This window comes from Cryptotermes secundus, unplaced genomic scaffold (genome assembly GCF_002891405.2).
Source record: "Cryptotermes secundus unplaced genomic scaffold, Csec_1.0 scaffold3621, whole genome shotgun sequence".
NCBI lineage: Eukaryota > Metazoa > Arthropoda > Insecta > Blattodea > Kalotermitidae > Cryptotermes > Cryptotermes secundus.
In genome coordinates, this window is record NW_019741342.1 from 27250 (window position 1) to 39342 (window position 12093).

General features: G+C 37.2%; 1 protein-coding gene across 5 annotated transcripts in view; it reads right to left on the reverse strand.

Moving 5' to 3' along the window:
* LOC111872751 (anoctamin-4) overlaps positions 1-12093 on the reverse strand; it is a 61637-nt gene that overhangs the window by 13257 nt on the left and 36287 nt on the right. For all 5 annotated transcript variants that reach the window (XM_023866920.2, XM_033754824.1, XM_033754823.1 and 2 more), the window contains 5 exons: positions 11708-11874; positions 8552-8769; positions 7279-7443; positions 4606-4749; positions 2620-2789 (listed from right to left, as the gene is read on the reverse strand). In XM_023866920.2, the coding sequence (XP_023722688.1) occupies positions 2620-2789; positions 4606-4749; positions 7279-7443; positions 8552-8769; positions 11708-11874 (864 nt within the window). The remainder of the gene's footprint in view (positions 1-2619; positions 2790-4605; positions 4750-7278; positions 7444-8551; positions 8770-11707; positions 11875-12093) is intronic.

Below are 12093 nucleotides of genomic sequence, written 5' to 3' on the forward strand. Positions count from 1 at the left end.
AGTTGATACTTCTGGAAAGCCAAGTGAAAAATTGTAACTTTGTTCATATGCTATACTGTACAGAGATGCATAAAAAGGGTGAAGCAGAATTTCCTTCCTCGTTTGCAGATTTAGTCATTTTAGATTTGAAAGAACAATTTTGGATGCCAGTGCTCAGGAAATTTGATTGTTTCAAAATCCATTTGACTGTGATGCTGCAGATGTCAAATTCAAATGGAAATTATTGAACTTCAGGAAAATTATCATATTAAAGACAAATACAAGGACGGAAATTTAATTGAATTTTATAAATTTCTGAACTCTGAGCACTTTCCAAATTTAAAGAAATTTGCTTGTAAATTTATCTCCATTTTTGGGATGACGTATCTGTGTGAACAAACTTTTTTCCCAGATGAAGTACATCAAGTCGAAATACAGGTCAAATTTATCCGATGAACATTTAAAGTCGCTACTTGTGATTAGCGTTTCAAAATTTGAACCTAAATTTAATCAGATTTTAAGAGTGCAAGAAGAGTTCCATCATTCACATTAATTGTTTTAATATAATTTGTGATGAAAATATGAGCATTTGCTGCCACTGTCTGTTGTCATTAATATACGATAATTTATTCTCACGTAGTTTGTATTTAGTTTATGAAGTTCTGTGCTTTCAATAAAACTCACATACCTAATTTCTTATTTTATCCAGCCCGTTGAAAGTTCTGAATTACCTAATGTGGCCCGCGGTTCGAAAAGTTTGGAGACCCCTGGTTTAGAGCATAACATTCTGTTAAAATATTATATTATATATTGTTTTATTTGTAAATTAATTTGTACATTGCAGTGTTATACTATATGCTGCTCTGTGTTTCAGAGATGGAATTTTCAAGCTAATGACATTTACTGATCCTGTCATTTTTATATGGCTTTCTGAAAAAAGTAGTCTGAAAAATGAACCTTGTCCTAAGAAGACTAAGTATTTTCAAAACTGTTGTTACACTTTCATGAAGCCCAATAGGATGATCAATGTATACTTCCCCAGCACTGTATTTCACTCTTAAAATGGTCCTGCCACTAAAGACAACAAAAGAAGTTAACAAGTCACAAACCAAAATGTAATAAAATCAACATGAAGGTGCTTGCGATTAAACCACAGATTAAAATACCTTGTTAGTCATATTATTTTGTAATGATAGCACTCTATCAAAGGAAAAACATTAAATGAACTACATTGAACAGAGTCCTTGAGAAGATACAGTTGCTGATCTAGTCGAGAAGTACTCTGTGTTACCATGTTCTTAAGAGACTGTAACCGTTTGTATCCTAAGTATTAAGTCATATATTGAAGGCATAATAATGAACTGTAAGAAGTGTAGGAGATAAGTGGTCTTTGTATGTTTTTAAATTCTTTCCCAGATATGTATGAAAGTGTGAACTTTTTTTGTCTGAGGACACATCATTGTATCCAGTATATTATTTTGAAAGATATGCAGCTTTTGTCAAGATCATTTGTGTTTAAAATGTATTATTTTAATGATCACAACATACTCGTCCATTGACATTTCAACCACAGTGGATGAATGCCTTGCCCATTCTCCTTGTATGATCTCATACGCACTCTCATATATGTCCCCATTTCTTCTTTACACAGTTCTTTATGTTTTTCCTCACTTAGTTCCTCCACCTTGTACTTATTCTTCCCAGTGGTCATTTATTAAACATATACGATGGGGTGGTATGGGTTGATTTGATCTGGCTCAGGATAGGGACCAGTGGAAGTCTCTTGTGAACAAGGTAATGAATCTTCAGGTTCCATAAAATGCTGGGAAGTTCTTGAGTAGCTGCACATCTGGCGGATGCTTAGGACGGGCTCAGCTCCATGAGTGAGTGAGTGATTTTTAAGTTCTCAGAAACATTATATTGTCTTCTGTGTGTGACAAATGTCCCTATCGCTATGTAATTAATTTGGCCTGCCCATGGTTGTGTCTACATGAAATCAAGTTTTTCATACGATACTTATGTTGCCTTCTTCAGCTAGAATTTATTTGTGAATTCTGTATGTGCATGTGCAGAAGGGGTTGGAGTGGTGTGCATATATGTGTTTGTTTGTTTGTTGAAGTAAAAGAGTTCATATTATTTGGGAGAGAGATTCTGTACATGATTTATATTAGTGAGACTGCACTTTTAATAAACATGACTGTTATTTTGGATGTTGAATATTATCTTGAATTTTTTAAATACCTTTCAGAAAGTAGTATAAGTGGAGAAAGGTTCATTCTCAGGTCAGCAGATCAGTCTGTCACTGGACCGAACTGAAGACCAGAACCAGCTGAATGGGAACCATTCTTCACTTATACCTGATGATGGAAACAGATTCAGTTTCTGAAACGTGTTTGATACTCAAGACAGTGGACAATGTTCAAAGTAATACTCATGTTTATTGTTGTAGACCATCATCAGAAACATTTATATTTAGATTAACCTTTGAATGTTGTGAGAAAGAAATAGGTCTCAGTTGCCCTGCTGTGTCACAACAATAAGTAAATGTTACACTCAGTTACTATGTAAAATCGAAGATAATATATTTGAAAAATATGAGTGCTGCAGTTTGGAGACCTTATCATGCTTCTTCATACTTACGGGTAGAGGATTTCCAGGAAATTATTAAGCAGCTGTTTTCCAACCATGATGATAGACAGTTGTATGCACAGTTCTGACAGACACCCAGCAGGGTCACACACATCTATTTTGAGCCTTGTGAATGCTGAATTTCTGGCACTTGCATCCCCAGGATGAACAAAAAATCTCCCCTAGAATGAGAAATTTGTGGTACTTCATGGACTTGGTTTGTTTCCATTGGAATTCTTACCACAGATTGTGGAACATGATTCTGATTCCAAGAATGTTATCCCCCATTCTTGGTTTTGTTCTGAACAGATATATTGTTTCCCCCAAGGGGTCAATGCCTGCGTTCACTTCCTGGGCAGCTGTAGATGACTCTGGTATCGTTCAGTGGGGAGGATATTTACACATAACAATAAAACACTCTACATCCGAAACTGAGTGAAATATAATTAAGTTAATAAAGAAACAATATACAGTTCTCTAGCTACATACAAGTTTCTGACTACCTACAATCTTACCACAACTACCTAATACAGTACATTCTACTGTGGCCTACATGATAACAAAATTTTATATGCTAATGCTTAATCTATGAATCAAATTCTGTATCTTAACAATTATATGATGAATTAGATTCCTGAGGTAATAGACAGTGAATGAACATGGACTCACTTTACCTGAAGTGTCACAAAACAAAGGTGATGACTGTGGTGTCATCCCATTGCTCGGATTGAGCGGCCCAACGGACACTCAACTTCGGTGTCTCTATCAATTTAAGTATCTATTAATGCATGCTTTAATGTGTAAAAATTAATGTGTAATGTGTAAATTACTGCCCCAAAATAATGCATCGAATCACTCGTCTCCAAGAATTTATATTCCCATGCCTGGGGATGCGCAAATACTACCCACATGCAAGAAACCCCCTAGTTGACAATTCTCTTTGGTCATGGTTCCCTTCCATTTGAGAAAACTTGCTCATGTTTGGTTCACCACATGAATTGAAAAACAAGCTTCAGGAAGTGCAACTATGGATTGGCTACAGGGCAGATGTGAGACATCATAGACTGATCTCATTCCCCAGTTCTGGTCAGCAAACCAGTGGATGACACCTCACTTACTGAACTTTACAGAAACTTATAATTATCCTTTTAATAATACTATGGGTACAACAATATATGCAACCACGTATTCTTAAAAATAACATCATCTATCATTTACGGAGAGCAGTTAGAGACGTGAGAAATGCTAATGCATTTCAGAGCACAACTAAGCTTATAGATTTGCTATCTGTACTGTTATGGCAGTATGACTAGCCTTAATATTTACAAATTTATAGAAATAATACATTGGCTAGAATGTCTGTCACTTATAGAAACTATTGAAATAAAATGTTAGATTTGAACTTCCTGCAGTTTTTAATTATTTGTTTATTTTTCTTACATATTACTCTTATACGTATATATTATTTCACTGAACTTTTTCATAATCGCTATTATTATATACATATAAAATCTAGCAGTTTTGTGCAGCAAACAAGTGTTTAAGAGGTTATGTACAGATAGTTCCTAGTTTCAGCAAGATTCATGCTGTAAGAGGAATGTAATGTCATCTTCAGTATATGAGTGTACCTAATATACTATAAGCATTTGCACACCTGCTTTTGATACACAGGAGATAAGGCATTTTTTTACAGTTTCTTTATCTCATATGCTGCATTTTCTTTTTAAATAAAAAATGTAAGAAAAAGAGTACTTACTGAAACAGGGATGAGAAAAGTGAAATGGTGAGCTGAAGTAGACCAGCCTTCACAGTAATTTTATGCATGGAGAGTTCAGTTAGAAATGTTCATCATCTTTACTAGTCCATTGATATTAGCTGTGGACAGACTGATATCTTTTTCTGCTCCATTTCACACACATTTACTGTTTCTCTTATGGCTGTGAATAACTGGCTTTACACAGCAACAAGGAAGCATTTAATGCTCCTGTGAGTTCATACCTTGAAGAATGCAATGTAGATTAGTGAAGAATAGAAGTTTACAAATTGGAAAACAAAGATCTTGAATGTGTAGCTGTCTTCATATTCTGTTTGTGTTCGTGGGTTTTCCAAGTTCGTGAGCCACAGGGCCAGTCTCTGGTATAGCTAAAAGAACAGGAAAACATTTGAAATTTAGCTTTTTGTGGGAGTTCACATATATACACTTCATCACAAGTTTAGTGAAGCAACAAAATGTCTGTTTTAGTTCAGCATCATTTTAGGATAATTGAAAATGAGTTAGAGGGAAAGTAAAAAATAAGGGCAATTTTAGTTTCTAACAACACTGAAAAGGTGATACATAAGCATTGTGAACCTTCTATCATTTCCACGTAATTGGTCTATTTTATCTCTTGAGTAAAAGCTATCCCTCTAACAGGCCGTGGAGGCCCATGCGATTGTTAGACTTCGGGACTCTGACATTTTCTAGGCAGTCAGCACACAGATGGCAGTGAGGCTGTCAGCCTTAAGCACCAGCTGACCATCACCCCCAGGAAGATTCCTGGTACTCATTTCTTTTAGAGGCTAGTCGACTCCAGGGCCATAGTGCAGCTTGAAAGATTAGGTCAACTGAAAAATCCAATTGCCTCATCAGGAACCAAACCCACAACCTTTTGGCTTGTAGTATTGTGCCTCAACCAACTTCACTACAACATGCCCCCTATCTCATGTGAAGTGATAACATTTAATGCGCCATATCCTGGAAAACAGCATTCTTCATCGTCACCACTGTGAAAACCTCAAATTCTAAACATTTAACATGGCTACACCACTTATAGGATGCATGAGAGGGGAAAAATGATCGGTGATCCAGTTTCTGTGGTCAGAGAGTGTGAAAACTAATGAAATTTGAGGAGAAAATGACAGTTTAAAATGAAAGTAAAAATTTATTAATAGGTGAAATGGTTCAAAGAAATATTATTGATAAAGTATATTCTGGGCAACTGTCAACTGCAATTTATGTTGAGTTTAAGGAGCAGGTTAATCAGAATGTCAAGGACAACTAAAGAATCAAAACTGCTGAAATTATCATCAGTTATTACATTTTGCATAATGAGTTTGGATACAGCAAAGCTTGTGTCAGCTTGGCAGAGGTGCACAAAAATGTGTGTTCAGAATTTGGCAGATGTAATACACAGTGGTACCGTAATGATGATGTTTTTGTGATTAGACCTTGGTTCATCACTGTGAGCATGAAAGTAAGTAACAAATAGTGCAATGGAAGCACATAACCCTTCCTTTCACCTAAAAGTTCTCAGCTTTCAGTGAAGTGATGAAAATTGTTTGCTGGGATTTCACTCGTGCTGTACTCATTAATTTTTCAAAAGAGAGAAACACTAAGCACTAGTGCTTAATACTGTAACATACTGCATACAGATTGAGGCCACAAACTCAGTCAGAATGTCACGATAATGGTGGTACTATTGTGGCTGGGCATACTGTTGAAACCAACAAGATGAAGTTTGAAGTCCTCCAACATCCTCTGTGCAGTACTAACCAGCATAATCTAGTCTGATTGTTACCCTTCAGGGACACTGGAGGGAGTATTTTTAGTTCAGAAATTTTGCAGTGTTGATAAAATAAAAGTATGGTATGAGACTGGCTCAAGGCCCTCAGGCACTTTGCTGCCAGCCTCTCAACATGGAAGACCCATTTCAATCCCGGCAACCCATATGGGATTTGTGGTGTGCAAAGTGAGAGTGGGACACTTTTTTTTTTTTAGTACTTCGGTTTTCCCCTCCCAGTTTTCATTGCATTATGTCGAAACCAAGTCAGATTGAGACGAGAAATGTATTTTTTTTTTTGAAGGTCTGAAGGAAAGATACCACTTTAAAGAAATAAGCATAAGTCGGCTGATAATATCAAAACGAAGTTGAGAGAATTCAGATTGTGGTCTTCTGGGTTGTGACAGCATGTATTCTTGTGGGTGTATGTTGATGTTTTGAAGGAACATGTTGCCGCCAACTTCAGTAAGGAAGTGTGTAGGTTGAGGAATTGGAAGAGTTGTATAGGAGTGCAGCAAGGAAGGTGGTGTCTGAGACCCGACAGAAGGGGCAAGGAAATGGAACCCAGTCTGGGACAATTTTAAATTACATTTTTGGGGGCCCCAGTCAGTTTTTCCTCCCCCCACTGTGGGAAATGGAATAGTGAGAAAGAACAAAACAGATTTTCATATTGGTGCCAGTTTAGATTGTCTTCTGTGTTATGATACTGTGTAGTCTCATAAGTTTGAAGGAACCTGCTGCCTCCATCTTCAGAGTTTAAGTTCAAGTCACTGCAGCTTTCTCCAAAATGTTAACCACCTATGAAATTGCACAGCGTTATATCTGCTGTCTAAATTTAAGGGAAGTTTATTTTGAAAATGTAAGCTGTATTGCCCTGATTTAGGGTAGGGTCCAGTGCTGAACTTCATGAAGATTGGCATGAATCATTGTGTTCCATGAAGACAGACTCTTTAATCTCCTGAATAATTGTTAAGTGTGAAAGAAACACCTAATACCTCACACTTACAGTTGGATTCTACAGTATATCATGTTTACTTTGGAAGCATAGAGAATGTTCTTATACTTGCATGAGCTGTTTTGCCTGTGTAAGCCACTGTGACTGTACATGGATACTTCTGAATCATAAATTTACCTTCGTGAGGATCATGATGATCACCAAGTTGATGACAGCAGCTGTGATGGATGTAAAAATCTTTGCATGCTTTTTCAGAAATTGTTCTCCACTTCCATAGATAACAGTCACTACAGATATGCGATAAATTATTGTTCCCAGGACAGCTCCCATAACAACAACCACCTGTGGTACAATGATATTACATAAGAAGTATGTGCAGCTGGTTGTCATTTGGTTTACAGATGTGAGGTGTTTGTGCCATTACCTGCTATTTTTGAAAGCATAAATATGGTGTCCTATATTTTTTTAACAATTTAGTAACATATGCAAAATATAAAACTTCATGGTTTTATTGTCCAAAGGTTCAGTATCACTAATCCAAAAACCCACCATTGAACTCACTCTTAAGAGTTCCATCTAGTTGAATTCCTCACACAAACATCTGTATGCATTTTTAGCTGTGTGTTCAGTTCAACACCACAGATACTAGGTGTGTGTAAATTTCGGAGTTCCTTTTTATGCAATACCCTCAATTCTCCACTTCATATCTCTTAATTTTAAATAATTCCATTGTTCAAGCTTAATGTATATTCTATGAATTTTTTAAGTGAATCATCATCTTGCATCTGTTATAAATATAGGCATTATATGAGATTAGATTAGCTTGAACTTGTGAGTGTTAAATGATCCTTGAACAGATGTCTGTGATCTAAAAAATGTAGGGATTAAATGCCTATGGCAGAATGTATATTTCTCAGGTCACAGTTATAGTTTTTATTAAATTGTTAATATTGTCACATGTATGTGTGACTATAGACGGGGTTTGGATTGATGAATGGATTTATCGACCACTTATACACATGACTCATAAGTACAAATAATTATAGTGCCACTGCTAATCTGCACAATTCACAAATCACCACAGCACCTGCTTAGCATATTTACAGCCTGCTGTGTCTTCACCAGCCATTCCCTTGCAACAGCTTCTAACAGTGGAGATTCTTTAGCTTCACAAGCTTGGATCCTCTCTTCACAGCCTCCCGTTCAGAATTCAACTCTCACCTAAGCTCCAAGCCTCCCAGTTGTAACATCTTGGCACAGACTACATAGGAAACACTCTGTTTCCGTTGTTGTAATCCAACTGTTGCATTATTAAGAACCTGCTGGTTAGCAATGGGAATGTGCTCACTGAGCTGTTGCCCAGAAAATGGTCACTGTTTAGAGAATCGCTGCTTAGCAACGGGTCTATAGGCCACAGTATTTTGAGTCTGTTGCAAATATACCAGCTCACCATGAACATAACAGCTGAACTGGTTGCTAGAAACCTCCATGCTCTGCTCCACGTAGGAAGATAAGGCTCTCTTTCCATTGTCACAGGATTGGTGCGAAAAGTTTTTACTGAGGTTTCAAATTCAGGTCGTGGTTCCTCATCTTCTTCAACATTTTGTAAGTCCCACTCCCACACAATAACAGCTTGCTGTCTTTTCCACAGCTCCAGGAAGGTTGTTGCTGGAACAGGCCCATGAGATTATAAATTTAATATGAACTTATCTTTGTATTTATACATTGCTTGCTCTCAGCACATAAAGTAAACACACAAAGAGCACTATGCTGAATGTCTGCATGCTTGTTTCACCTCCAAAATGACTAGGTAGATTTTAATAAAATTTCATTTCAGTGTCTTGCACTAAAAAATTGTTGGCGAATTTCATTTTGGTCCATACATATAAGTCTGTTGTAACCCCGACTTCACATGAAGCCAAAATCACATTCAACATATTTCTCATGACATGACATGAATTAAAGTATCATTCAGGTGTGTAACTTTTAATGGAATTGATGTGAGGTTCAGTAAAATGTAGTCTGAAAGACTCAGTTTCATAGGTGGTTAACAGTGGCTTGAACTTAAACTCTGAAGATGGAGGCAGCAGGTTCCTTCAAACTTATGAGACTACACAGTATCATAACACAGAAGACAATCTAAACTGGCACCAATATGAAAATCTGTTTTGTTCTTTCTCACTATTCCATTTCCCACAGTGGGGGGGAGGAAAAACTGACTGGGTCCCCCAAAAATGTAATTTTCTACCTAACATTAAAATTGTCCAAGACTGGGTTCCATTTCCTTGCTACCTCCATTGGGTCTCAGATACCGCCTTCCTTGCTGCACTCCTATATAACTCTTCCAATTCCTCAACCTACACACTTCCTTACTGAAGATGGCAGCAACATGTTCCTTCAAAACATCAACATCCACCCACAAGAATACATACTGTCACAATCCAGAAGACCACAATTTGAATTCTCTCAACTTCATTTTGATATTATCATCCCACTTATGCTTATTTCTTTAAAGTGGTATCTTCCCTTCAGACCTTCAAAAAAAATTTACATTTCTCATCTCAATCTTACTTGGTTTCCACATAATGCAATGAAAACTGGGAGGGGAAAACCGAAGTACTAAAAAAAACTGTCTTCACTTCTGTGAGTGAACATGGTCAAGGTATGTGTCCTTTGCTACATTTCAGAGATTAATTAGGTTTTTGCAACCATTTTACAATTTAATGGCTGCAGAAATATATTAAATATATCTGCAAAGGGGTTTTATCATGGAATATCTTTTCAATTCACACTGGACAATGCAGCCGAGGGGATCATGTTTTAAAGTGCATAAGGATGTGTATTCCCTTGGATTTGGAAAATAAGCAGCAGCAAAGCATATTATGCAGTTGTTGGGTTAATAAGTTTCAAGAAACTGCCAACATGGTGACACATCATGAATTTGGAAGGAAGTTGTTAGACTGGCAATACCTCAATGAAGAAGATGTTTGGCAACATTCTGTAGCCTTTGTAAAGAAATTATTGTCCACATAATATGTAGTAATGAGAATATTACTTCAGACAAATGTGTACTTGGAAGATGCATTTTTATACTGATTTCAAGTGATATGTGTATGACTCCTGATGTGTCAGGATAAAATAACAATCATGGGATTGTAAAGGCCAGATGAAATTATGCTGAGGCTCTTGTACATGAAAATGTGACAGTAAGGTGTGCTATTAGCGGCCTCCGTAGTCTAGGGTAACGTTCCCACCTCGTGACTCAAGATACGCGGGTTCAAACCTGGCGAAGGTTGTGGAATTTTTAAGGGCAGAACAATTCAGGGAACAAGTCCTCCAGGAAGGACTTTAAGCCGTGGGTCCTGTGTCGTAGCATTACAGCACGTAAAAGAACCTCATGTCTCAAGGTGACCTCTGAGCCAAATTCATGACATTTCCTGCCCAACAGTAGTCTCTAACACCTCTGGTAGATGGGGAAAGCATCGAGATACCGTTGAGCTGGTAGAGGCCGAACTCGCTGGCTGAGTTGGGACTGATGGCACGCACCAGTACCGGTAGGGTATAGAGACTGGTAGAATATCACAGGGCAACGCACAATGGACCAATACTGGTCTAAGTGCATGGGGAAACCCACCCTCTCCAATAACAACAACAAAAACAAGGTGTGCTGTTTGAAGACATGTAATCGTTGGTCCAAATTTCTTTAATGCTGAGAACAGTGATAATTGGATGATATTAGGTAATTTTATCATGCCAGAAGCATGTGTTCCAAAAAATCAATGATTTCAGTATGATGGTTGTCAGAGCAATGCTATAGATGCTAACTGTTCTTCACTTCAACTGAGATAATATTTCACTGTGATTTGCACTCTCCAAATCTTACACTGCCTTTCCTTACCCATGGGACTTCTAAACACACATTTAATTATTACATGGCTCATATATTGCTCAAGTTCTACCGTAAATACCAGTTTATAGTGTAGACAGTCATTAATTGAGTTTTTAAAATGATTAGGACTGCTCTGTATTTTAGGCTGCCTTATGCTGCCTGTACCAGATGTTACAGTTGAGCACTCTTGCTTCATATTTAGGAGGTCCTAGTTTCAAATCTTGGCTTGGAGACCAGTTCTCCTGACTGAGGAACTTTGCAGTTTTCCTTCTGTTCCTCCAGGTAAAGGCTGGGATAGTACTCAGATTAGGGCCTGACTTCTTCCTACTCTATTCTTTCCATTTCATTGTTCAATAATCATCCTGTCATTTGATGCTACCTTACCTTAGCTGTTGGCAGCAGCATTAAGTAGACCATACAGTAAACTGGCCATACTGTATTCTTTTATGATATGCATTTAATGAAATCTGAGGGGAAGAGCTGTGGAGTTGTACAGATATGTCTGTACTCTCTAATACTTTTGTTCGCTATGTCTGTGGTATGTAATATCTCTCCTCATTGTTTCCTTTACCCTCTATAAGTCTGTATATACAGGAAGTGTACATCAACTCCATGTGCACAGAGATGTAAAATCAAAAAAGAAAGTAGTTGGAAATTCTGTATATTCTGAAATGAAGCTCATTTAAAAGATATTACATACAAGTGAATAATGCTTACCCCAAAAGGACATGAATATGGCGAAGAAGACAGTTGCAGGATTATCAAATAAGTATGTGATCTCAGCAAAGACGCAAGAAGAGTTGAGCTTTTGGTAGTCACACACCTTGTCACACAAGGGACACATTATGATGTTTCCACCAATGTTGGGGTCACAAATCTCCATACTGAAAAAAAGATTGTAGTACACTGATACATGTATTTCCATTGTGTTAAAAATAATTCATATGGAACATAAAAGTTCCTTATCGTATTAACAGGAGTGTGCTGCTGTTTCTCTATGATTTTTAATATCCTTCCATCTGTGTCTAGGTCTTCCTAGTGGGCTCTTTCCTTCTGGTTTTCCCTGCAAATCCCTTTATGCATTTCTCTTTGCTCTTATTTGT